The sequence below is a fragment of the Antennarius striatus genome, chromosome 9, assembly GCF_040054535.1.
Source record: "Antennarius striatus isolate MH-2024 chromosome 9, ASM4005453v1, whole genome shotgun sequence".
Lineage (NCBI taxonomy): Eukaryota > Metazoa > Chordata > Actinopteri > Lophiiformes > Antennariidae > Antennarius > Antennarius striatus.
The window spans coordinates 13049501-13077334 of NC_090784.1; the positions used below are offsets into that span (position 1 = coordinate 13049501).

The 27834-nt window shown below is 40.2% G+C and overlaps 2 protein-coding genes across 10 annotated transcripts in view; one reads left to right on the plus strand and one right to left on the minus strand.

The window, feature by feature from the left end:
* Positions 1–704: 704 nt before the first annotated feature.
* On the plus strand, positions 705–9727 carry rxrbb (retinoid x receptor, beta b). 4 transcript variants are annotated; one of them, XM_068324164.1, is made up of 13 exons: positions 705–850; positions 2073–2248; positions 2676–2819; positions 2975–3125; positions 3704–3883; positions 4112–4165; positions 6037–6197; positions 6376–6505; positions 6730–6856; positions 6935–6976; positions 7072–7163; positions 7252–7357; positions 7486–9727. In XM_068324164.1, the coding sequence occupies exons 2-13, from the start codon at positions 2108–2110 to the stop codon at positions 7631–7633; spliced, it is 1476 nt and encodes a 491-aa protein (XP_068180265.1). In that variant the 5' UTR covers positions 705–850; positions 2073–2107; the 3' UTR covers positions 7634–9727. The 4 variants fall into 4 exon arrangements, with proteins under 4 accessions (XP_068180265.1, XP_068180266.1, XP_068180267.1 ...); XM_068324165.1 differs by lacking the exon at positions 4112–4165; XM_068324166.1 differs by lacking the exon at positions 2676–2819.
* Positions 9371–27834, minus strand: part of fhod3b (formin homology 2 domain containing 3b) — a 93266-nt gene continuing 74802 nt past the window's right edge. The window contains exons 11-29 of one of the 6 annotated variants that reach the window (XM_068324157.1): positions 26785–26904; positions 26482–26652; positions 25375–25437; positions 24719–24829; positions 24409–24543; positions 23959–24009; positions 23002–23186; positions 21888–22397; positions 20878–21797; positions 20011–20169; positions 19180–19362; positions 18368–18487; positions 17474–17635; positions 17153–17343; positions 16756–16948; positions 15532–15555; positions 14818–15004; positions 12306–12467; positions 9371–12186 (exon numbers count right to left, since the gene is read on the minus strand). In XM_068324157.1, the coding sequence (XP_068180258.1) occupies positions 12104–12186; positions 12306–12467; positions 14818–15004; positions 15532–15555; positions 16756–16948; positions 17153–17343; positions 17474–17635; positions 18368–18487; positions 19180–19362; positions 20011–20169; positions 20878–21797; positions 21888–22397; positions 23002–23186; positions 23959–24009; positions 24409–24543; positions 24719–24829; positions 25375–25437; positions 26482–26652; positions 26785–26904 (3730 nt within the window). In that variant the 3' untranslated portion in view covers positions 9371–12103. Of the gene's footprint in view, positions 12187–12305; positions 12468–14817; positions 15005–15531; positions 15556–15681; positions 16486–16755; positions 16949–17152; positions 17344–17473; positions 17636–18367; positions 18488–19179; positions 19363–20010; positions 20170–20877; positions 21798–21887; positions 22398–23001; positions 23187–23958; positions 24010–24408; positions 24544–24718; positions 24830–25374; positions 25438–26481; positions 26653–26784; positions 26905–27834 lie in introns of those variants that run through there. The other 5 variants (XM_068324159.1, XM_068324158.1, XM_068324160.1 and 2 more) reach the window with 5 other exon arrangements.

Sequence of the window (27834 nt, forward strand, 5' to 3'; positions counted from 1 at the left end):
GCAATGCCAACAATGTGAGTCACAAATTATGAACTGACATATTCCTACTAGGTCTAGAATCGCTGATCAGTACTAGTAATAGTAAGATCAGCTTGACTCAAGTAGATGTATAAATCCAGTCCAAATAGGGCTTTTGGTATTTTTCCATCAGTGTCATGTTTTTCCAAGAATGAATGTGAGCATGTTGTGTTTCAAATTGTGACAAATGCAAACTACTTTCTCTTCTTTCTCTTGTCCTATATAGAAGACAAGTGTTGACAAGGAATTGGAGTGCTGTACTGTAAACCAAACGTAATTTAAAGGACCTCAATCGTGAAGAATGTGAGCAGGTCTTTAAAGACTTCTTTAAAAACAACAACAAAAACAAAAACAAAAACAACAACAACAGCCAAACCACAGAACATGTGAATAGTGATGCAATTTATCAGACTCAAAATCATGACTGACTCACATAACTAAATTCTCACCATAACCACAAAGGTGATTTTTTTTTCATTTTCAGAAAAATACGTCGAAGGGACGCTACATCTAACCACCGTAATGTTCAAAATAACAAAGCTTTAGTTCAAATCTTGTGCGAAATTATGGAAACGAACCGACCTCCTACTGATTAAATGACTGATGTTGCTGCGGATGCGCTCCAGGAGTGTCACATGACTTTACAGTTAGGGGGTGGTCCCATGGGACATTTTGGCTCGAGAGATTCTGGCATAAAGCCATCATGGCCTGTAAACAACAACAGCGTCAAGTTGAATGAAACTGGATCTAAGTGTCGGTCTTTGTCTTGCGCTTGTGTCGTAACACCAAGTATAGAGAAGTGGTTTTCAACAATGCGTCGAAGGTTTGTGTGGTGAGTAATCCCAACCTTCAAACGACCATGAGCTATTTTGTCAACAACTCCCTCAGATTATCGCCGTCGACCGTGCAGGAGGCTAATGCTAGCTATATTAGCCAGGTTAGCCGTAATTACAGCTAAGTGGCTAAACTTAGCTATGCGGATTTATTGAAATTGTACGGTGGACATCGGATGATTAATGTCTAGTTTTTGGTTACTATCGAGGTATTTTAATATCATAAATTAGGTTTTGGAACGGTCGATTTTTATAGAGATCAATAACGTTATCATTCAGGCGTACGGTAACGAAAGCTAATGTATGCTGCACTCTTCAAGCGCTTGTGAATTTACAGCTAATTGTTAGCTAAACCAGCTAAAGGTAAAAACAGCGTATTGATTATTAGTCACAATTTGCAAGACATCGCACTAGCAGTATTTAGTGCGATTGACCCTATAAAGAAAATTTGGGCCTCTGTTTTCGTTTTACATTGGATTTTACTTGATGCTGTTTTTAATGTCAACGTCACAGCGTATCGTTAGCAGCGTTTAGCAAACGTGTAACATTATTACGATGCTCACGGGCTAGCTAACGTTACAAGTAATTGAAACATACTTTAGTTTGAGTCTAACAGGGATTATTGCACACTTTTACAAAATCTTTGGATTCATTGAGCTTCCCCTTTTCCCGTCAGGGCCGTTCGTGTAAAACAGTTTGGACCTTGAGCCTCCATTCTGCTAATAAACTGGTTCACATCACAGTTGTTGATCATGTCACTCATTACTAGATTATAATTACGCTTTTGGTTAATTTTGCGGTTTTGATTCGATGACTAGTTTGACTAACAGTAATTTTAGAATGATTAATGTGCACCGTGCAACTAGGTCAATATATTTTTGAAGGCGACTGTGTTTTAAAACGGTAAAATCTTCATCTCAGTGGATCAAACGTTGCGTGACCAGTTTTCTGACATTGAGTGATTTTATACTGTAAAATTAGTATATATATATATATATATATATATATATATATATATATATATGTATGTAGATATATTATGTACAGTTCTGTATAAATGCAATGAAAAAGCTCTGTTGACCAAAAGCTGTGTGAGTCGATCCACTGGACGTCCAGTGGATCGACTCAAACAGCTTTTGGATAACCATGACCTGGATGACTGAGAACCTACACAGACATCAAGCTCTGTTGAGTTAAAAAATATCTTTTCGTCCTCATCAGATCCATCATCCTCTCCACTGGGTAGCTTTTTAGCCATGTCATCACAGCAACCCAACAGTTCTGCTTCCAACAGTCCCACCAACATTTTGGGTTCTCCTTTCTCAGTCATCAGTCCCTCAGTGAACTCCTCAGTGGTGTCACCCTCCCTGGGATTTGGACCCATCAGCAACAGTCAGGTAACTGTCCTCTATTTGACTCAATTCATTTATGTTTTTGAGCAACTTGTAAAGAGGACAGTGGCTCGTTCGTTCACCGACACCCTGGCAGTGCTCAGGAGGTGAACTAGCATTTCTCCACTGCCAGTTCATAATGTACACCAAATTGAAAGGTAGATATATACTTTATTAATCCCGGCGGAAATTGCACCTAGCAATTAGGTCGCAATTAGAGAAAGCATGGTTATTCATTCATTCATCTTCTAGCTGCTTTTATCCGCTATAGCGGGTCGTGGGGAGCTGGAGCCTATCCCAGTTGGCTTAGGGCGTGAGGCGGAGGAAACTCCGGGCGTGATGCCAGTGCACTGCAGAGCCACACAGACAAACACACTCACTCCAAGGGTCAATTTGAAGCTGGCCAATTAACCTGAAGCGCATGTTTTTGGAGGTGGGAGGAAGCCGGAGAACCCGGAGAGAACCCACGCAGACACTGGGAGAACATGCAAACTTCGCAGAGCGGGACTTGAACCTGGACCCGTCTTGCTGTGCGGTGACAGCGCTACCCACTGCGCCACCGTGCCACCCAAGCATGGTTATAAAATACTAATTCTGTGTGTTGTCTCTCGGTAACTCTGGACTACTATAAGTCACTAACTGAAAAAGCAGTATTGTCATTTATCATTATTCACAAACACAATGATATTAAAGTGATCATTTATTTCTTTTGTTATTTTACTTTTCATCCAGATGACCTCTTCGGCACCCATGTCAGGGATGCACGCAATTAGCAGCTCAGAAGATATCAAACCTCCATTTGGCCTGAGGCCCATGCCAGCTCACAGCCCTGGACTACTCTCTCAGAAACGCTTGTGTGTCATCTGTGGAGATCGCTCCTCTGGTAATTAGTTCACTGAGAGCAGGATTAGCAAAAGCGAAACAAAAGTTGGAGTAATTTCATTTTATGTTAGTTTTTGTGTGAATGATCCTTTACTGCCATTTGATTTAACATGGAGTTTGTCTAAATGTCTATGTAAAAAGAGCTACTCTGTAGATTCACGTTAAGTTGTTAATGAACACTGCATGCAAGGGCTTAGTGATGTCTGTGAAATCAGCAATGCAGCGACCGCCATTGACTCCATGGCTCTCAAAACGACCATCATTGAGGAGCCAGGCGGGTCCTGGCAATGGTCGTTGGAATATGAATAGCACTGACCACACCTCACTGAGTTTAGAAGCTGAGGCAACAAGAACCACCACCTGAACTGAAGAAGCCTCTTTGAGGAGACATGAAACATCTTCAGTGAACTTTCCTAAAGTCCAGTGGATTCATTTCAACAACTTTGGATAACTTTGTCTAAACTTTAATCAAAATAGATTTCAGTCATTGCTGTTGGAAAATGCTGAGTATCAGACAGATGCCTCCAGTTTTTGCAGCCTCTAACTGAATTTTTTTTTTTTTTTTTTTACAATTAAAAGGCAAGCACTATGGAGTCTACAGCTGTGAGGGGTGTAAAGGCTTCTTCAAACGAACTGTGCGTAAAGACCTGAGCTATACCTGCAGGGATAACAAAGAGTGCCTGGTCGACAAACGCCAGCGCAATCGCTGCCAGTACTGCCGCTACCAGAAGTGCCTGGCCATGGGCATGAAAAGAGAAGGTATGCAAGGAAAAATGATAGATAAAATAGTGGTTAAAAAGGAAACCCATCAAAATTGATTCAGTAATGTTGCATTAGTGTAGTATTTCTGGCGTAAACGAGACAGTGGGCACTAGACTAGATAAGCTTTAGGATAGAGACAATCTATTGGGGATGGTTTTAACTAACCCCTCTCCATCTTTCCCTATTCATTTTCTCCTATTCTGCCCTTTCTCCATCTTTCAATAGTGATCAAACATGTAAAGTGGATAAAAGAAGATGGAAAAGATGAGGGATGGATGAGTATGGCATTGGAATCTTAAACATACTATACTTTGATGGTAGAGAAGCCTGTTGTGGTAGACATGCAACGTTGTTTACAAGTGGGATGTACTTCTGAAAGATACCTAGCCTTAATGGTGAGCAGCAGTCACTATATGTTGCTCAAATTTACTGACGGAGTGGAGTCACTTTAAAGCAGCTGTGGATATATAATAAAGCATTTTTAAGGCATCCAAGGACAGTGTTGAGGATCTTAAATGCCTTCAGTGTACAGTTTGTATATAAAGAGAGGTGGTGCCTAGCATCTTATCCACATGTGACATTTACCATTTAGATTGGCTTTGCTATTACCTATACTTTGATCAGGAAAAGTCAGCATATGCTATACGATGTATTTTGCATTAGTTAACTCTCATTTGACACATTCTTCCACTGATACATAGATTTGTTTTTTGGCTGTTTGGTCATCAACTTTCTAGTGCTGGTTTCTAGGATCCTCATTTCTTTCTACTAATTGAAAGATTTTTTAAAAAGTACACGGAAATTTGTTTGTATTGTCTTTATGGTTGTGAGACAAACAAATACATGTAAGCTACTTCTAGAACATACAGATTACATAATAATAAGGCCATGCAGCCTGCCCCTGACTGGAACTCTGTTGAAAGTGGAGGTAAATGTATTAAAATAATGCCATTGCTGCTGCTCCATTTCTATTTGTATTGTTTACTTGTGCCATAAAACAGCTATGATGTGTAGGTTTCGGGCCGATTTAATTACAGTACAGCACATGTTACTGGATTGACTGATCTTGCCAGCAGATTTGTTGATTCCCAGGTTCAGTGTCAGACTTTTGCCTTTGTCCTGATTGGAGAGTTGCTTTTGTTGTTGTTAAAGTATTCTTTTGTCTTGAACTTAAACGAGTCTATTTTCTGAAAGTCCCACTTAATGCCACATACTATTCACTGTTTTTATCATTATGAGGCTGAACAAGAAGCATGCCCACATATGGTCACTATAGCCAGCGACTGGCTGCCTACAGGTTTCCAATTGAGCTGGTTGTAGGTGCTGTGGGTGGTGGAAATCTCAAACAGGAAAGGTTATGCTTATGTCAATTTGAAGTGAAGTGGATGCATGAAAAAGCCGTGAGCAATAGACGCCTTTTGACTGCAATTCACTGAATGCGTTTCTTTTCTATTTACTGTAATCTTTGTTGCAACTGACGTACAGTCAACCCTTGGTTTTCGAACATAATCCGTTCCAGAAGGCTATTCGAAAAGCGAGTTGTTCGAAATCAGAAACTATTTTTCCCATTATAATTAATGTAAGTAATTTTAATCCAAATCTAAAAAACAACTTTTTCTAAGTTTTGCTTTACTATTTTACACCATAAACTGTTCTGTATACTGTTTACCATAAATAAAAAAGGGTAGAAATAGACACTGTGGTTTTTTTAAATAAAAGATATCCTATTGAACTTTGAACACAAATGCGCTACGGAGGAAGCATCCTGGGCAGTTCGCTCGGCTCCCGAGTGAGTCGCGTTCAGGTACGCTCGGCTTCTTTCGGTTTGGTCGAGAGCCGAATTCTGGTCGAGTTCAGAGACGTAAAATTCTCGGATTTTCTGGTCGAAAACCGATTTGGTCGAGAACAGAAGCGTTCGAAAACCGAGGGTTGACTGTTTTTAACACTGAGTCAAGGCAATAAATATGAACATCACTTTGTCAGCTTAACACAAACCATGCAATTTTGGAGAGAATTTCTAATAATTCTCTCTGTAACCCTAAATGAATCAGTGTAGGACTCATTTTTCATCTTGATATTTTTCAATATTTATCATGATCACTCCTTTTTTAACTTCACACCCCTGTCGTCTTGTGTTTTCTCTGCTTCAGCTGTCCAGGAGGAGCGTCAGAGGAACAGAGAGCGTGAAGGAGAGCTGGAATTCAGTGGAGGAGTGAATGAGGAGATGCCTGTAGAGAAGATTTTAGAGGCAGAGACTGCTGTTGAGCAGAAAACTGAGCTTCACTCTGATGGTGGTTCTGCAGGCAATTCTGTGAGTGGTTACAACATTTGAATAGATTCTAAAATTAACTTTGCATGTCATCTGTTTTTTGCAATAGCAAGATGGATTTGAGCATGTTTTCTGAATTACTTGATTGAAAAATTGTAAGGACAGACTTACTGGAAGTATTTGTGTTGGATAATGATTTTTTCCCCCTTTTTTGTGTCAGCCCCATGATGCAGTTACCAACATCTGTCAGACTGCAGACAAACAACTGTTTGCCTTGGTGGAGTGGGCCAAGAGAATCCCTCATTTCTCTGAACTGCCCCTTGATGACCAGGTCATTCTCCTTCGCGCAGGTATGATAGAATTCACCCTAAGTCAACTTACAGAACAGATCAGATCCATTTTTTAATTGTGTCAGTTAAGGGACACACCATGAATTTTGTACTGTTACAATATGTCAGGTTAAACGCTCGTATTTGCACAAGTGGATAAAAACACTATTACTTCATTCTTATTGAAAACTGAAATGTTTGTCACTGACAACGTTACTCATCGAGGTTAAATGTTTTATCTCCAGGGTGGAACGAGCTCCTCATTGCTTCCTTCTCTCATCGTTCCATCACATTGAAGGATGGGGTTCTCCTGGCCTCTGAGCTGCAGCGTGACAGTTCACATAGTGCAGGAGTTGGAGCCATTTTTGACAGGTACATCTGTGCAGGCCAAATTTGCATAATATTTGAGGCATTTAGTGTTTCTACAATAAATTGTTTTCTTCAATACAGGGAGAGTGTTCAGAGTGCAGAGGTTGGCGCCATATTTGACAGGTAGTATTACATTGTTTTTCGTATTATTGAATGTGTTTCAGTCTATAATTCTCATTATGTTCATTTTTCTTGAATCTCTTAAAAATCATTCTCAGGGTCCTGACCGAGCTAGTCAATAAAATGAGAGATATGCAAATGGACAAAACAGAGCTGGGATGCCTCCGTGCCATCGTTCTCTTCAACCCAGGTGCCTGCGCAGGAAATATAAATGTTTTAAACTTATTATTAAGTTAATTTCTGTCTTCATAGTAGATATATTTTATATTTCTCTGCAGATGCTAAAGGACTCTCTAACACTAGTGAAGTGGAACTCCTTAGAGAAAAGGTCTATGCATCCTTGGAGACCTACTGCAAACAGAGATACCCAGAGCAGCAGGGCAGGTAAGACACATTGCTACAGCTGTGCTTAAGATAGTTCTGTTTTTTACAACAGTTTATTAATTTCTCAATGTTAAACATCATTGTGTGGTGGTGCATCTTTTCAAGCCAAACTCCTTTGTTCTGCACAGGTTTGCTAAGCTCCTTCTACGACTGCCAGCTCTGCGATCCATCGGCTTGAAGTGCTTGGAGCACCTCTTCTTCTTCAAGTTGATTGGTGACACGCCTATTGACACTTTCCTCATGGAAATGCTTGAAGCTCCACATCATTTGTCTTAGATAGGAACCGTGTACTGTGGTTAGGTTTAGGTAGCAGGAGTGGGACTGGAGTGGCACTTTTAGTTCTTTGAAGATTTGTCAATTTGTCTCACTGCTGTCTGGGTTACACTATTTTAGTGCAGCACAGATTAGCTCTTTAGACCAAACCCAAGGCTTGGCATGATCTAAAAGCTGGTGCTATATGTTCAAGGAGCGTCATAAGTAACTATGGTTTTAAACAAAGGTATTTTTAAAAATGTAAACGTATACATATTTTCCTCACAGGAGTTATAATGTGGGTATACATTTTTCTATAAGCTTTTCAGACACCTCAAACATTAAGCTTCAGTTGTTTCTCCAACTGAACTTAACCCTAAGACCTGTTTTTAAAAGGAATGCAGCCTGAGTCATGAGTATGCAACAACAGAGTCTTCTTTTTATAATTTCTTATTCAAGCCGGATCTAAAACATATTACTTTAGCATATTTTATCAACTGCCCCAAAGGAACTGAGTTTGACATTAGCTCTAAGTTTAGTAGTATCCAATGCGGAAGATTCAGTTTCATCTGTGACCCTGAGATAAAAACAAGTCAGGCCCAACATGCCTGTGTTGATTAAGGATCGGATTTATGCATCTGGTAATATAAAATTAGTGTTGTTGACTTCTTTGCCATTTTATAAATCTAGTCACTTTGTGGTTAACAATTAAACTGCACTGCAAACTTGTCATGTACTATTTCTAAAACATACTGTCAACACCTGGCATGTAAATAGTCAGATGTTTGTCTTTTGGTGCTATTTCAGAGATAATTTGACATTATTTGTACAGACAAACGTCAAACTATACACGTAAAAAAAATATGCAAAAGTGAAAACCCCCTTTTCAATCTTTCTTTAAAATGTAGCAATATAAAACGCAAACTGCATAAGAGCTTTTTGCCTGTTCATTCAGGGGTTTTACAAAGTAAATAATTTCTGGTGGAAAGGGAATACTCCATTTTGTAATTTATCTACACAATTCTGAGGTACTGTGCAAAACTAAGTGTTCAGGGAAGATGTAAATTGATAAATTTGAATAATGATCAGGAGATACAAATTATATAATTCTTATGTGCCCTTATTTTTAGTGTTCAGTTAGTGTTAAGCAAAACATGTCTTGGGTTGCACTGGATTTGCTGAGACTGTTTCAGCTTTTTTTTTTTTTTTTTTTTTTTTTTTTTGGGCTGCTCTGTTGTATTTTCTTATTTCTCCCCTTTTTAGGTAGTGGTCTTCTTCATTGTAATGTCTCTGCAATTTATTAAAAGCAAACCATAATCACAGATGTATCTATAGCACCTGTGGACACAGGAGTTTAAAGCAAGACCAAACGAGGTCTCTATGTTGGCCATGTGTAAACATCTGGGGCCAGATGTAAAAAAAGACGTGCACACTCACAAACTATACATACACCTTCTGAACAGTTTAAAAAAACAAACGCAGTATGAATGTAGAGACCTCACCCATAATTCAGACTAGGTTTGTATGAGAGACATTATAACCCTAACCCGATTGTATTCTTAAGTTTGCAGTTTGTTCATTCTGAGAACTGTATTCGGAAGCATGCTTATAAATTTGAATTTTAAAAACGAATTTGAATTTCCACTTATTTCCATCTGAACATTTCTTAAGTGCTCCCATGAACTTTCATTTGAGTCACATTTAGACACTTTGTAACATGACAGGCTACATGTAATGAATTAGTGGTGCGGGTGTTATAAATAACCACAGCTGCTCTTAGGCTGTTCCTCACTGATGAAATATTTGATCAGATTGCATGTACATTCCTGTCAGAGTGGTGGAGTGGGAAAAATGATACGTTTAAAGGTTTTCTTACCTCCAGTTATGGATAATTGGCAGAGAGGAAATGTGTCAATGTCCACCCATTTTCACAAATGAACATTTTTCAAGTAGAATCCTGTATGTATGCACAGTCCTATCTTTGTATTTATGCAAAGCCTTATACAGCTGGCCTCAGATGAGTCGTTTTGCCAATTTGTCATTGACTTCGATCCGTTCTTGAACATAAAGTGACTTGAAATATAGGTTGTGTAAACTGAAAATAAAGAGTTAAGTTTTTTCATTTGCTTTTTCTTCCCCTCAAGTGTTGATTGTGATGATTTTTTCCTATGGAGGATTTCTGGGCAATGCAACACAATTGTATAGATGATGTAAAGAAAAAGTCCAAAGATATTTCAATGAGCTTTTTTATTATAGTTGTTACATAGAGTTGCAATGGGCATAGATGCATTAGAAGCCTTGGTTGCATAGCACTTGAGTCCAAGTTCCACAGTGATGTTGTGAGAGAAGAAAGCATCAATTGCATTGAAATCAGAGGCTTTGAGGGGGATTCCACAGGACTAACTTGAATTTTTTCACGGAGTCTTTCCAGTGAAGTAAAACATTTTAAAAACACACAAACCCTGCATCTCAGAGAACCAAAGTCAAACTCTGTATAAAGCAGAAGTGTCAACTTTTTAACCCATGTATGGCTTGGTTTGCTTAAATTATATTCATAATACTGCTTTTCGTCTATAATACACTATTCTACACATGGAAAAAACCCCAACACAAACTCATGTACATCATATTACAGCATCCCCTTTTATTAGTTTACACATCTATTCTGTGTTGCTTTTGACACAAAGCAGTACAATCTGGGAAATGCAGACCCCCCCCCATAACTACTAAATTGCATGCTACACATTGAGTCTAAGGTGCTAAAAAGGCTTCAGTTTAAACAAAATGTCCTGCTGGTTTGGTTTTATGATGCTGCTCTATGTTGTTGTTTCTCTTCAGTGGTTATATTTCCAACAGTGGAAATTTGCGAGTGGATCATTTCTGTCCATGACACAACTGATTTTAGCCAACAGTACTCCAAGGTATTGAACAGCACAATGACCTAATCAATGATTGAAAAACAGATCTTCAGAAACAAAGCTAACCCTTATGTGTACAGATTGAGAAAAATTGAAAATAAATAACGATGCTTTTTTCTGCATCGATGTTTCTAATTATTATGAAACCCTGATGTTCACATTCCTGTATGAGAGACACAGTAAGGCCTTCAAGTGACAAACCAAGATCTCCAGTGATGTCTGCTGAACTAAACATTGATTTAAGCTGGTCTTTTTTTTTTTTTAACTCTCAAGTCTTGCACAACTCAAATTTAGTGGAACAATGCATGATTGTATTCTACAGTCAGGCAGCTAGATCTGGCTAATGTGTATAACCAAACCTCATGCTGCCATAAATGCTTAATAGCTATCTTCATAACAAACTATGTGATCCACGATGTAATATGAGAAAAACAACAAATTTTGCCTGGACAACTTTAAAAACACACGTTAAAAATGAATCACAGCTCATGAATGATGTGCATTGCAACATTGTCCTCCCACGCATCACCTTTCTGTTTGTAACATTTTATTGATATGTCCCTGAAAACATCTTAATAAATTACTGTCTATGAAAGGCACTCTGAAATGTGCAGCTCATAATTTTTAGAAAATAAAGCCACACTGCTCAACGGTTGCTCACCTGCAACATTGCGTCTGCCTTCCTTAAACTTAGTCCAACTGTGTGAATAGGTTACATGATGCAACATGTCTGTATTTGTGTAAGCTCACCATTTTTGCATGTCTGAAACTACTGGTATCAGCAGTCCTACCTACAGTAACTGAATTGTGATCCTAACTTAAATGTTTCCTTCTCCTATCCAGTCAACTAACAGTCATTTGGCAAAGCGTTAGATGTGCATCTGCTTTGACTCTGGTTACTTAAATTACACATTTAAAACTGTGCTACTGTTCACTTGCTGGTTAAGCTGCTGAGTCTATTTTAAGATTCAGATGTCAGAGTGGTTCAACACTGTCACTGATTTTTACATTCTCTTACCACCAAACTTTTACATCCAGTGCAAATGTTCCATATTTGAGCACCTTCTTGGGCAAAATGAAAAAATAAAACAAACAAAAAAAAACTACCACAGTAGTATATAACAAAATACCTTCATCCTAAAGTCATCTATTCAATAGATGACATACCTTCTATTCACCATCGAAGTCAGTGCTAAACCCCCCATGGTGGGGAGTTTAGAGTCTGGACCACCCTCCTAGCCCTTTAGATTCTGTCAAGGCTACAGAGGCTGAAGCATAGACACTGCTATCTCTTTTCATGCCCCAGGCCTTTAAAAATCACACTGTTGTGCAGGTGTTTGCATACAATGTCAGTCTCGAAGGATCACTAGGATTTACCTGTTCGTCATGATCAAAATCCTCCTGCTTTATAGCGACTCCTTTCTGGAAGCACTCGTGTCAAGCTGATGCAAACCAAATGCATAAAGACGAGGTCAACTCCTCAAAGTATGGGAATTTTAGTGCTAAGCCAGAGTGGGGTGGCTGGCCGGATTGGCCACAGGCATTGAAAAGACTACCAGATGTCTTCATATCCAGCTCACACCTGCATCTCTGAACCGCTGGACAAGCCGAGAGCGTTTGCCTCCTCCATTGTCAAACCGTTCTTCAGCGTCCGTCTCACTGTGCAGTTAGTAGAAAATAAATAGCAAGCCGAGAGAAAATGACAAGTGTGTGATTCTTTGTTTGCGTATACAGCTGACTGCATTTCTTTATGCATAGTAACACATTCGGACACTCACGTGATTTTCGGTTGACACGAGACCGTCTCCTCTCTCGAGGTTGAGTCCGTTGACTGGGCCCCTGAGTGGCTGACCTAACAATCCTCTCCATTATCTCATCAGCTGTATCATCTGTGCAATTGACTGGGTCGTCATTGGCAGAACACCATGGAGGAACACACCCTAAAACAAGTCAGAATGGAATAAGAAACATAAGAGACATTTTAGACAAAAAAATCTGAACATTTTACAGTAGAACTCACAGGAAAAATCAATTTATGTACAAAATTCCTTTTCAATGTTAGTAATGATTATCAAGTTGTCACTCAAAACCACGCATGAACCCTTTGTGTCAAAGAAGGCACATCAGGATCAACAAAGAGAAAAAGATTATCATAAGGTTAAAAAAACATGGCAACCATCTCAGATTTCAGCTATGCCACTCATTAGTCTTTGAGTGATTGATTTCTCTAGGCGGCATGGTGACGCTGCACAGCAAGGCGGTTTCCAGTTCAAGTCCCACTCTGTGCAGTTTGTATGTTCTCTCCTTGTCTGCGTGGGTTCTCTTCGGCTTCCTCCAACCTCCAAAAACATTGGCGACTACCAAATTGTCCATAGTGTGTGCGTGCATGGTTGTCTGTTTATGTGTGGCTCTGCGGTGCACTGGTGTCACGCCCAGAGTGTACCCTGTCTGGAGCAGAAAAAGCTGGTATTTGACAATGAATGAATGAGTGATTTCTCTGTCTGGCAAAGCACTGGCGATGCGTCTGGGATGTACCCTGTGTCTGGTAAGTAGCCAGATGGATTGTTTCCAGTGTCACCCATGGCTTGCAAAGCGAAAATGTGGCTGAAGAGAAAATTAATTGATGGAGGATTTCTGAAATGCTCCTGGGGGAATCATGGTATCATGGAAAGCACATATTGGAGTGACATGCCAGTATAAAAGCTATGTAGAGGCTGTTATACTGTATGAATATACTACCCCTAGCAAAAAGTATGGAATCACCAGTCTTGGACAAGCACTCTCAGACATTTTATTATGTAGAACAAATGAAAAAATAATTAAGTTTACAAACATGCAACTCCTTGGCATTCAGAAACCCTAAAAACAATGAAGACTAAACATTGTGGTGGTCAGTAAATGTTACTTTTATAGAGCAAGTGCAGGGAAATAAATATGGAATCACTCAATTCTGAGGAAAAAAATATAGAATCATGAAAAACAGACAAAGAAATAATCAAAACACATCACTAGTATTTAGTTGCACCACCTCTGGCTTTTATGACAGCTTTCAGTCTCTGAAGCATGGACTTGGTGAGTGACAAACAACATTCTTCATCAATCTGGTGCCAACTCTTTGATTGCAGTTGCCAGATCGTCCTTGCAGGTTGGAGCCTTGCTGTGGACCATTTTTTAAATTTCCACCACAGGTTTTCGATTGGGTTGACATCCGAGCTATTTGCAGGCAATGGCAATGACTTCATGTGTCTTTCTCCAAATACTTTCACAGTTTTTGCTCTGTAGCATTATGCATTGTCATCTTGGAAAATGATTTCATCATCCTCAAACATTTTTTCAATTGAAGGGATAAGAAAGCTGTCCAAAATGTCAATGTGAACTTGTGCATTTATTGAAGATTTAACCACAGCCATTTCCCCAGTGCCCTTGCCTGACATGCAGCCACATATCATCAAGACTGCGGGAATTTGATTTTTTCTTTAGGTAGTCGTCTTTATAATCTAATTGGAACGGCATCAAACAAAAGTTCCAGCATCATCACCTTGTCCAATGCAGATTCGTGACTCATCATTGAAGATAACCTTCATCCAGTCATCCACAGTCCATGATTTCCTCTCCTTAGCCCATTGCAGTCTTGTTATTTTCTGTTTAAGCGTCAATGATGGTTTCCTTTTAGCTTTCCTCTATGAAAATCCCATTTCCTTTATGTGATTTTGCACAGTTCTGTCACATACATTGACTCCAGCTTCCTCCCATTTCTTCTTCATTTGTCTTGTTGTGCATTTTCTGTTTACAAGACATATGGCCTTTAATTGTTTGTCTTGACGCTTAAATGTCTTCCTTGGTCTACCAGTACGCTTGACTTTAACAACCTTCCCATGCTGATTGTACTTGGTCCAGATCTTCGATACAGTTGACTGTGAACAGCACACATCTTTAGCAACCATACGTGTAGAGTTACCTTCTTTAAGAATTTTGATAATCCTGTCTTTGGTCTCAAGAGGCATCTCTCTTGTTGTAGCTATGATTCTTGCCAATCCACTTGGTCCAGCAGCCCGCCAAGGTGTGATGACTGCACTGTTTTTAACTGCTGACTAACAAGCAGATCTAATCTGAGGCAGGTGCCCAATTAAGGAAAGGAAATTGACTGGGTGTGTCCTTATTTTGTACTCAAAATGGAGTGATTCCAAATTTTTTTCCTCAGAATTGCTAGGGGTAGTATATGTAGCAGTTGTTATATGTACAGTATATACACTGTATATGTAGAGGCTGTTATATGTTTTTGCACCCTACCTCTCGTGTTGCTGGCTCTGGCCCGTGTGCGGAGGCCGGGCCCTGTTGACATCCCTCCCTCTCCACTCTGCAGGCTGCTCCTCAGCACAGCCTTCATGTTCTCATGTTCAGCTGCATCTTCAGCATACTGAATACCCTGAGGCTGGCTCTCCTGTGCTTCTGATGGGGCACCTCCAAATTTACCACTCTGGAGGAACAGGAGGATATTGGACATTTTATTAGCAGGAGATGGTGACCATGCTCTTGCTGTCTGATATCATCAAACTGGTCATACAGCTTAATCTTTACAGTGATACAGTTTAAAATGATTACAAGTCAGCACAAAGTTAGCAGTTTCACAGACACATTCAATATTCTGTTTTTTCGGTGACACAACCCCCCCCCCCGCCGCCCAAAAAAATAAAATAAAATAAAGACCCCACTGTAGTTTCTTTCAACTGCAGACATGTTAGTGTTCAGCTTTGAGTTCCATTCATTCCAAGAGGAAGTAACTAGCATGACTCCCCTTGGTGAGATTCACTCAACACCCCAACCAGTCCAAATATCTCTTTTGTCTTGTTGTCATCGACTTTAAGCTTTCTCATTCATGGTAGCTCACACAGAACCTGTCTGCCTCAGTGATGACTTCATAAACGCACCAGTTACAAACACTCAATCTGGTTGTGTTAGTCACAGCATGAACTTCTCATGCACTGGTTTTTCACACACAGTTACCTCACTTTCTTCTTCATCCTCACTCTACAAAGAAAAAGAGGAACCGAGTGAAAAAAAAAGCCAAACGTGTGTTGTAACCATAGCACAATACTGGTGTTGACTGAAAATCTTACGTTTCCAAAGTTACAGGACTTCAGGTAACAGTTTTGTTTTTTCTTTGTTTCGAGGACAATAAACTAATGAGTTATTAAATGATTTAATAAAAGTGTTTTTCAAATCTTGAAAAACTGATGTGTGTTATAAGGGATAAAAGAAGTCATTCACCATTTTGTGAAAAACATTTTCCTGGTTTTGTACGAAGTGAAGATTAATATCCGTCATGTCTATAATAACTATGACTGCTGAACTTGCAGCTGCTTGGTTTGAAGACTAGGGCAGTGATGGGTAAACTTTTTGGCTAGTGGGCTGTGCAGAGATCTAAAACTTGACAGGTGGGCAAGCTGTTTTTTTTATATCTGACATCTCACAAAGTCAGTTATACATACCAGAGTTTTCAACTCCACCAATTACATTTTTCCCTCTAAACACATGAAATGGATTTATTTTAATCACAAAAGGATTTAGTATTTTATTACTTCCTCTCCCAAGTATCAGCTTATTTATTTAAGCATTGCTGTATTACTCATATGAAATACATTTTTTCTTCCACTACTAATTCTGGTGTTCATTGATATATGGCATAAAACCTCAGTAGATATAGGTAAAAATACAAGTAATTGAACAGACGAGGATGTTTGACGACAAATACTTATATTATTGAGATTAAGGTGTGGGCTTCATTCTGTAGGGACGTCCAAAGGTTTGGATTTTCACACAGTGATTGAATTAGTGTCCCTTTTAAGGAAGAAAGGCCCCTGCCAAGGATGGCTAAGGGCCCTCTCCGAGCATCCGACTCCTCAGGGTTGAGGGATTTTAATCATACAAGGAGGTGTTTGCTCTGGCCTTTCTCTGCTGCTGCAGCCACAGAAAGAGATACACTGAGAACAGCTCACTGATTGTTGGTACAGTAACCTATACATGTGAATGCAGAGGAGGTATGCTGATGTCATCATAAATGTATGCTGCATCTGTCAGAAAAGGCCACATATGGTACTAAACAACCATATTAAACATATAACAAGTGTCCATATTATTTCGTAAAATTGAGAAAACTAAACAAAGACAAGGATCAGGGAATGGAGAAATTGTGTGTTTAACTCGCTGCTCATCATGAAGAGCACTTACATCTGTTATCATTTTCCCCCTCGTCTTGTTCCTCTCTCGGTGGTTGGCCCTCTTCTGTTTCTGTTGTAGCACGCGCTCCCTTGTTGTGCGATACTCCAAAGCAAATTCACTCAGGATTTTACTAAAGCGGTGAATGCTGACCTCACGTACTGCATATATGGGATGTCCCAGAAACAACAGAAAAGCATGAAACCTGCAGATGCATAGAGAAATGTCAGAAGGATCCCGCCATAGAGTTTAAAGGTGAAAAAAATTAAATTAGATTTGAGTTATTGCCAATGATGTTTGAAAACAACACTAAAACAGGTGAATACTAGTGACGATATATAAAGCTCTAGTAGAATCAAATGATAAATGCAGTCCAGCCTTGAGTCGTGTGATCTACACCCGGGCATACCTGTTGATTATTCGTCGATGGACAATCTTCAGGATAATGATCCTTTCTGCACAGTCTTTGAGGAAGTCAGACATCTTTTGTTTCAATGCTGGTTTCATTTCATGTTTTGCAATGACCTTGAGGTGATCCCATGATGCTTTACATCTTCGTTCCATCTGGGTGAGACTGTCTTGAAGCTGATCGAAGTCCACCTGATGACAGTTTCACAAACAGAACTCACCACAGACTGTTGTGGACTCTTCAATCAAAATCACTGCTACTGACAGCATCACCATGGAAAAAATGATTAGTTATTTTGTTGTTGTTTTTAAAAAAGCCAACCTTAGTCAAGCGAGTGATGGCTCCTATCTCCGAGTACAGGTCAGTGCTTTCCGGAAACTTCTCCACCACAATGGCGCAGACATGGTGCAACAGAGACTGTTTGTGAACTGTGTCCTTCACCTCTGGGACTTTCTCCAAGTAGCTCAGTTCAAAGCCTTTTGCCTAGACATGAATGCAAACACAGCAACAGTCAGAAACCAGTATGGAAACAACTATCTGAAATTTTCTGGATTAAATTGCCATGAATTTCCTTTTTGGCACAGCCGGAAAAAGGGAGTATGGAGTATGCTGTGAAGATATGTAGATTCATTAGGATAGTGATTATCTGAAACCACAATCTATTTCAGACCCACCAATTGTTATGCTCACCATTGAGCAAAAAAAAAATCATGAAAGATATAATCCCAAGATCTCCCTTGTTCTTCTGCCAGTTTTAAATGACTTACTGAAAAATATAAATGCAGCTATTATTACGGGAACAACTTGTCTTGACGCTGATGACTTATGTTTCCCTTTTGCATTTTTGGCTCTCATACATAGATGTGCACACAGAAGCATACACACAACAGCACAGTAGTGAGTCACACAAGCAGCCTGGAAAACACACAATCACACAACCTCCCTCCTTTTTTCCTCTAAGAGAGATAGAGCGAGGTTCAGCAGAAAATTCGACAAGCATTTTTACTGCAGCGTCTATTGTAGACAGTCCGGCATTACATTCTTCTGCACACAGAGTGCACAGTTTTCCTTTCCAAATAAATATGTTGGCAGGGGAGTTGGGGGAGGATTAGGAGCATGGGAGGAAATGGGGGAAGTGTGTGAAAGACAGAGGGGGAGAAAGTGAAAAAACAAGAACCTCTAAGCCATATACTGTATGTCTTGAGGGTTTCTCACATTAGTGCTGTTGAGGAAGTTGCCTATTGCCAGCAATGTGGTCAGGATGTAGCGGAGTGTCTTGTTCTTCTCTAACTGGTCCATCCCTTCTTTCAGGTCCTGCAGAGGCTCTGCCACTTCCTAAAAGAGCACAGAAATGCATCCATGAATGATATTGATAATGACAGGTAACAAATTGTTGAAAATGTAAAACAATTCAGTCAATGTAGGTCATGAGTACCACTGCATATGTGAAAAATGATGTCTTAAGTCTTTCAAGGTTTTCAGGGTTGTGGCTGAAGACCACAAATTTAAAAATGAACAAAATCTTGGTATGTGGATAAAGACATAATTGTGGTTGTGTGGTTACCAAACCTCTGTAGCCCATTTCTCATCTCTGCTTAATGCTGGTAGCCTGAAGAGATATTAGTCACTACCAATATTCAACACACAAAAATCCAACATCTCCAGCATTGTTGGGAAAAATAAATGGAAGGTTTTGACAAGGAAGAAGAACATGCGGTCAGTAGAGTCTATGTCTCTGTCAAGGTCAAACAATCCAACGTGTCTGTTTACACTTTCACGTCTAACTCGGTCTAAGTTTTGTAGTCATATCTGGTCCATGATTAAAGTCTCTGTCTGTCTGTCTGCCTGCCTGCCTACCTGTCTGTCTGTCTGTATGTCTGTCTGCATAAATATATACAGAGATATAGATTTTGTTTTTGTGTGTAGTGCAGGTCACGCTATGAGAATTTTCATTACACCAGCTTGTTTAGTCCAATGACAAATCCATCTTGAATCTTTTAGTGTACCGAACAGGAATAATGTCCGACCTTCTCAATGAGCTCATAGTCCATCTTGAATGCCCACAGCTGCAGGCGGGCAGACAGCTCCGTGATGGAGGACAGCGTTAGAAGAAACTGTTCAGCACTGCCCAGGGGAATGTCAGGGTTGACCAGCTGAGCCTCCTGGATCCTCTGTTTCTCCTCCTCTGTTGGGATCATTGTCAGGATTTTCTAGGAGAGAGAGAGGAAAATAAGGGGGGGGGGGGGCTTTTCAACTCACTAATCGAGTCAACACATCAAAAATTTCTTGATGCCTGGGTTCAAATTTTTTTTATGATAAGTCAAGACTCTGTGTAAGAGAGAGGAAACAAAACAATCCAAACATTTGCTGGTTGTTCTTTTGACAAGGTTCCAATTTTTACAACAAATGTGTCTGATGTGTGAAATCTTCCTCGGACAAAACGGTGAAGAGCAAAACTCTATGAAGTCGTAAATCTCGAAAAACCGCAGGTTATGTAAGACCAAAGGGCTGCATATCAATCACTATCTGATGATGTCAAGGCCTTCAAAAGTCCACTCTCAGGTTGTGTGAAACAAGCTAAAAATATGCATGTGCGGCTAACCTTTAATCATTGCTGTGACAAATTACATGAGAACATCTAAAACACTCGTCCACGTCAACACTGTGGGTCGTCTCATCTACATGAAATAAATCGATCTTATTCTGGTGAAATGCATTTGCTTTTGCTCACTGCTCAGTAAATATTATTTCAGAAAACATTTATTTATTTTGGATCAAGTGGCCTCCGGTTGGGTTTACTTGATGGACTGATATTCAGTACTGTTTTGAATACAGCAGAATCTGTTGAAAATGCTTACCTCTATGCCTTCCTTGTTCAGTGCATACTCATCGAAGTTGAGGATAGCGGTTTTGATGGTACGGGGAGGAGGTAAGACAGTCAAGCCGATATTGATAGCATTGCTACGTTTTGAATCCAGGACTATGATTTCTTGTCGTTTGCCATCAACAGCTGTTTTCTGCCAGAGACATAAAGAAATGAAAGGGTTGGATGCTGAATATAAAATAATTTATCTCAAGCAGTAGAAAAAGCTCTTAACACTTTAAAAAAAAAATCAATGCATAATATGTGCTTAAAATCTAGTAGTGAGAGACACATTTTTTATTCTAAGCACTTAATCATAGATGGGACAGAAAGAGAAAGGGTAGCATTGAGAAAAAGTCAGGTTGTTACTTGAATCAAAATTTTTCATGTTTAGATTGACACCATGTGGCCTGAGAGTATCGATGGTTACCGACAGACTGATTTTTAAAATTTTCAATGACCTTCTCTTGCTGCAGCAGTGCTCACTTCAATAAATTCTAGCCTCTTAGAAGCACAAATGAAATTACAATGTAATAAACGGGTGGAGATGAGAAAACATTTGTTTTACTTATGTTTTGAAAAAAGGATTTCCATTAAAGTCACTGTATTTGTGTAGTGCTGTGATCATTCCCTCATTACTAATGTAAAGATTTCAACCGTTTTAAATGCTTACTCATGTATGTGAGACATCCAGAGTGGCAGCAGTGTCACCATTTCCTTCTAAACCCTTTTAATATGGTGCTGAATAGCAGGAAATCCTGAGCTAATGGAGGAAAACTGAAGCGAATCAGGACTGCAAAATGAACCCCTGAAGATTACAGTAATACTGCATGGATCGAGTGTAACAGCAGTACAACACTACCTTTGTGACAGGCAGCTCCTTGGATTTGGACTCAAACAGCTGCTCCATCTTGGACGTGTCCAGTTTAATCGGCTCCAGTTTGGCCCACAGTGAGTCCTTACAGAATTTATGGCTCTTACACTGCCAGTCCACGGGACGCACTTCATTCCAGAACAGACGGATCGTCTTCTTCTTCTTTTGGAAGAGAGGTGCCTCTCCACGACTCAGCTGAGGGGAGGGGGGAGGGATAGGAGCCATGAATGGTGGAGGCGGGGGCATCATTTTGCCAAGTAATGGAGGAGGAGGGGGGCACCCAAACAAGGGTGGGGGTGGTGGGATGGCAGCGTTGCATGGCGGAGGAGGAGGAGGTGGTGGTGTCAGGTCACCTGAACCCATAACACTGTCCATATCTAAAATGTCCATGTCGTCCTCGTCCCTCAGGTCTGTGAAATCCATTTCTTTGATCCGCAGCTCTCTGGGCGCGGCCATCAGCTGATCCCAGATGTAGTCCGACTCCTTCTTCGGCGGTAACGTTGATGGGACAGGGGTTGATTTGTCAGTCTGCTGCTGTTCTTTTGAGGCCTCAATGTCTGGAGGAGATGTCAGGCCTTTGACCAAATCACCAAACTTTTCTGCGACAGCTCGGACGTTGCCCTGGTTGTCCAAATGTCCCACCTCCATTTTTTTCACATTTTCTTCTCTGGCCTGTCTTTGAGCCTCCAGTGTGGAGATCCTGCTGGCCAGGCTAGCCACAGTAGCATCACCAACCTCTGCGTCCTTCTCACAGATGCAAGTTTCTTTCTCTGTTTCTATTGCGTTCCCTTCATCATTGCTGTTCGTCTTCTGAGCGTACAGCATGTCTAGCATAAAGCGCTTGCTGTTGAGTATGTTGTTGCACTGGTCATTCACATCTGAGTCTTTAATGCACTCGTTCCACTGGCCTGTTGATGTGCAGATAGTTTTTTCATCAACACATATGTGTCCAGACAGTTGATAGTCAAAGAAAGCAAGAACAAAATAATTAATCATACCGGCTTCAAGATCACTGCTGAGTTTCTCCTCCCGCTCCTCCCTCTCCAGCGTGCTGCTCGTGGAGGAGATACTAGATGCGGAGCAGTTGTCTTTTTCATTCACCTCCTCGTTCTGTCTCTCCTTCTCGCTCAGCAGCACACTGTCTTCCATCATCTGCTCCTCTAACTCAACACTCACCTTCACGTCTGACTCTGTCACTTCCACTGTATCTGCTATCTCTGTTTCTTTTACCTGCTCCTCCACTGCTACCTCTTTCTTGTACAGTCCCTGCTCCTCAACAATCTCCTGCTCCTGCCTCTCTTCTTTCTCCATGCTTGATTGTTCATCTGATGCCAGGTCTAACGCTAAATTCTGGTCAGACTCAACCTCAACAGTTTCCTCTGGCTCTGCCGTCTGCTGCTCGTCTGGTTCACAGCGATGTGGGGGTGACGGTTGTACCGCTAACTCTGGCGCAGGACTTTTGGTTCTCTTCTGTGGGTCAAGGTTTCGCTCCGGCACATGTTCTGTTCCTGGAACAAGAATAAAAATAATGTTGGGAAATACTTATTCCCCATTCTTAATGTGGTTTGATATTACCTGATAGTCTTTATAAACATTCTTTTTTTTTATAATTCAAACAGGTTTAAATTGTCTCCTAAAACATTACTCAACTCAACATGCATTTTCAGTCGGTAGCAGTCATTCAAAAAACATGTTAGCGTGGTGACACGTAATACAACATGACTGGAAACAAGCAAGACTGCTTAGAGTTGTATTTGACTTGTATTTTATGTAGTTGGCATTGAAAATTATACTATTGTGCTATTAATAAAATGAAAGTAATCTCTTGTAGATCCTTCTATGAGACCATCTGGGAGTTAGAGCACTTGAATATCACACTACTATAGATACATCCTTATACTAATATAATGTAATCAAAAGATCTCATATATCCCATCTGACAGTCAGCTGCGGGATGAATTTGTACATTTAAAAATTTTATCTGCGTATTATAAACCCAGTGTGTGACTCAATGGCAAATTTAACCATCAGCTCTGCAGCCAACATACTGTTGATACTCATATCACCCACAGACCAATAAATGATGTCAGATCGTAGGTCAACATTGTTTACCCGATGTCTGGTGTGCAGCAGTGGTGATGGTGACTTCCTGTGAGGAGGGTGTGGTGCAGCGGGACACGGAGCGGCTGGCAGGGGTGGGACTCAGACACAAAGTGATCTCTGTGCGTCCTCTTGTTGGCACTCTGGGATGCTCCCGCTCAAACTCTTCTGCAGCCAGCTTCTCCACAGCCTTGTACCTGCAGTAGAAATGTAACCTTCAGTTGTCGGCACAGAGTGCATCTGTGCTCAACATTAACAGCTGTTTACGCCATTTGAAACTTGCAGTACACACCTATTAGGAGGTCACATGCAAACGCTGGTGTGATTTTTCTTTGACAAAAAAGTCAATGACTAAATTATATTTGTGAAACTGATTTTTAAAGCTGGAATCATTTGAGGAATATTTTTTCTGTAACATACACTGAAAGAAATGTATACATTTGAAAGCACAATCTCTTTCATAATATTAATATTTATGCTGTGAGCAAACACATTGACATTTTTGCATACATTTTGAAGCATGTAAATTGTAATTACAGCTCCATGTAAACATGGAGCTGTAATTACTCAGGAACTCAAATTATTACAAATAATATTCCTGTTTTTGTGCTGTTCAACATTTTTTCGTTACTGATCTCTGGTTGTATGTTTGTCAAAATTCTAAGAGATACAGGTTACCAGGATACCAGCTTCAAAAAACCAAGGGCATCGGCCCAAAACGTACATGAATGGTGGGAGGCAACTGGTTCACATCAGTACAAAGTTACACACTTGTCCTATATGCCTTGGGATATCTTAATGGTAAGCGGGACTAAAAGGGTTCTGACACCTATAATTCAGCCCAGACTGCAGCTGACTTCACATCTGCTGTCAATTCTCAAAGAGGTTCCAGTTGATTTGTTTGATCAGGCCTTACAACTATGGCAATAATGTGGATTCTTGAGAATGTATGAAATAAAGAAAACTCACCGCTCCTCTCTGGCTTGTCGAGCTTCTTCCCTCTTGTCTATATAATCTCGACTGAAAGACAAAAACAGAACTAGGACCTGTATTCATAGCATGTATTAATTCACAGTTTTATGTGAAATCTGACGATTCTTTGGCTGAAAATGAATTGGCATGTGAAAAAAAAAGCAAACAGGGTATCAGAAATGTTATGATCAGACAGAGCGAACTTACACTCTCACAGATGCAATTTTATCTAATGATTATAAAAAAAGACAACCAAACTTTTATCAGACTCATGGGAGATATGAGAATGTCTCCGGAGTCAAAATTGAAACCACCTGTTTCTGAAAATGATCAAATACCAACTTGTCTGTACATCTGGCTGTACAGCGGTGTAAACTACAGAAATAATATATTCTCTCTGGCCTGAAGTCGTGCAGTGTTTTGAGTGATTGGTAAGGTGAGACTAACTTGAAGCGGTTCCTCTCTTCTCTTTCAATTCTCTGCAGGCGCTCCTCTCTTTCCAGGCGTCTCCTCTCTCTCTCTGCAGCCAGCGATTCCTGATGCTGTCTGTAGGATGAAGTCAGCAACCCCCCTAAGACTGGTCTAAATGCAACAAGAAAAAGCAAATATAGAAATATTAAAATTGAGTGACGGATTGGGATTTGGGAAGTTTTTGTATCTGTTCGAACAGAAGATTTACAGATGTGTTGAGTTACATTTAATCTACCATAAATACAAAATGTTTTGCATGAGCTGTGGAAAATGTTCTGGCACAAACCTATCAGCTGGTTTTGAGTCTGGAGTGGAGGTTGCTGAACTTGGGATGTGATGGATCTGTGATATAGGAGCTTGATGCCTACCGGGGTACGGAGTACTGTTAGCACTGGTTCTGATGAAGAGGAGAGAGGAAAAAAAACCCTCATGTACATGGTGACAGTTTTTCATATTCTTTATTGAAGGCTGTGTAATTTTGGTGTTGAATTTAACATAAAATCATGTAAAATTTTTTCCTAACAAAAATGAAGCGATTAGATCCAATGAACATCTGTTTGACGCATTGGGAGTGGACAAGTAAAGCAGCCATTTATGTTCACGTCATGTCTCCAGTTTCTGCTGGAGGACCAGGGCGTTTTATGCTTCCTCAAATTCCCTGGTATCTACTTGATTTGCTACTTCCTGTTTGGTGCTGGATATAGTGCTCCTATTGGTTGTTGACAAAAGTCATGTGATTGAGAAAAAGACTGAGTTAAGACAGCTCAGGTTTTTATCCCACTACACATCTAACAATCGAAATGACTGGAGAGTGAGGAAACACTAACTCTTAACTACCATACTTTTATAACAACAGTTGAAATTTGTTTACACTGAATGCAGTTACAAATTCTTAGGTGGATGGTCGACATTATCCGTTAAACTGCTGACTCCTGGCCTTACCTTACTGCCCAGCAGGGCTTTCTAGCCAAGTAAGATGTAGCAGAAGTATTTATTTCAGTCAGACTGAAGAGGGGAGTGAAAGGAAAAGAGAGAATAGCAGTTAGGTCAGGCACACGAAAGACAAAATGATTAAATGTTAGTCACACAACCAAGACAGTGAGACAGCAGTCAGCAGGAAGAGGGCTACAAGACCACACAACAACAGAGACAATCAGGGTAAAGGTTTATCTGTCTGTCAAAGTGAATCTGTGTGCTGTCCAGAAGGCTACATAAACTACTGCAAAGTCTACTTAATTCCCTTTTGGTGACCACAGAACCGTGTATCAGTGGATTGGAGTTCCACGGATACACCCGTGGAAATCCAATCCAAAGTCTGCAAAAAGACAGTGACTGTGACTCACACTAACATTCTGAATTCCTTGATGCCTTCCATTGAATTACTGACTTGTCTTGGATTATCTCTGGTGCAGAGCCCCAATGAAAGACAGATGTGTAGTAAATTTCCAGCAAAACGATGCTTTCCAGCAACCAAGAAAAGGAAATAATAACGGCCTTTTTCCGCTACAGCATATTTTGTTGTGTTGTGTTTTTTTTTATTCACAAACGCAATATAAATCATGCCTGATGGGAAATAAAGGTATATTGGGCTGTTGTGATCCAAAACATCTTTTCTCAAAGAATAAAGAGGTGAAGAGCAACTTAGCTTTAGTTGTTTGAGAAAAACAATCTTGTGGAATGTCATTTAGAAGAACAACAACTTGCAAAGAAAGACAATATTTAAACTTTTAGAAACAGTGCAGGTGTCGCTGCTGAGTGTACAGTGAGTCATAAAGAGACAGGGACAGTGATGGGGAAGACAGTGTTGTGACGTGTCTTGTTTGAGGAGTAAGAACATGAACTGAGCTCCTCTTTCTCTACTGCCTTCTATTCACCAACCCTTTGCACTCTCTGTGGCCCCAACAGACACCTGGATCTGGTTCAAATCAGGGGGACGGGGTGAAAGAAGGGGGTGAGTTTGAGGCTGACCAACACTGAGGGCGTGCAAAGCCTGGCACTTTAATCATAGCAACAGGGAAGGTACAGCATGGGGGCAGGGGAGCAACACACCAAGGACTAAGTGTCCTCTTTTTAGGAGCGACGGACACAGGAGGAGACATCCTAGTCTTGGCGCTGAAATAGTCACTTTGCTCCTCAGGGTAACTGGAATTAGGGAGGATGTTGGCCATACACTTCAAGTTCAGACACATGCTAGGACTGTCGACTACAGCCGGAGCCACACTAGGATGACAAAATACAAGAGATTCCAGAGGGGAAAATATGAGGAAAATAATCAAATTTTCAAAGGGAAGAATAACTAGCGAGGAAAAGGGGAAACTATAAGCATTAGGAACCACAGATGGCCTAAAATACCTGTGTGCACCCTGTCTAGTGGACTCAATGACTGGATGGCTTTCATCATCTGCCTCTTCCTCATCCTCATCCTCCCCATCTTCCTCCTCCTCTTCGTCCTCCTCTTCTTCTTCCTCTTCTCTGTGACCAGAGGAGTGATTGAAGGTCGAAAGGAGGATAGGGAGGATGCAGGCAGGTGAGAAGGAAGAAAAATTGGACATAGAAAACATGAAAAGACAATGGAGAGACGACACAGAAATGGACTGTTTGAATGAGCATTAGAAGCTGTGTTAGTCCGGACAGACAAGCACTGCACAGGAGGGTTAGCAAGGTTTAATCAAAGTCACAAGATGTTAGAACGACAACATTCCAAAAGCATCAACGCTAAATAAAACACATCCCAGCAAGTTGAATTCAGGAGAAAAAACAAATCAAATTAATATCAAGTCTTGGAATCAACATATGACTTTTAAGCCAGTTCACTACTTGGATCCTGCCAGGCGATATGGATTTCATGAACAATACGGAAAACAGTGAACTTCAAGGGTAGTTTGGATTTCTTGTGGTGAACTTTAAGAAGTTACTCTGGTATCACATGACCTGCTGGACTGATTTTAATCACAATGACATGCGTGCTAGCAACAACATCACTGGATATGGCTGCATGTTATTGATGATGGGACTGTGTTCAAACTAGAGAAGAGTGTAAACAGTGATGATTTAAATAGACAAATAGATAGCCATGTAATAATACGAAATTCAGTTTTTATCTTGTCATTTAAGGCCAGTAGAATACAGTTAGAGATTTGATTGTTCAAAGTACAAAATACTGTACAATTTGGTTCTGAATCACCAGTTCAAGTTTCTCCGAGTTTATGGTCTTTTATTGTTTCATATAAAACAGATGGTATTGTGTTGATTTGCACAGAAGGAAGAATGAGACGGCTTGTAGATAACACGTATCAAGTGTCTACAGAAGCTTCCTATTTCCATCTTTGGCATAACATGGCACTGCAGAAACAATCTAAATGTCTCTTTCCTGCATTTCTTTCTCTTTGTATATCTTAAGAT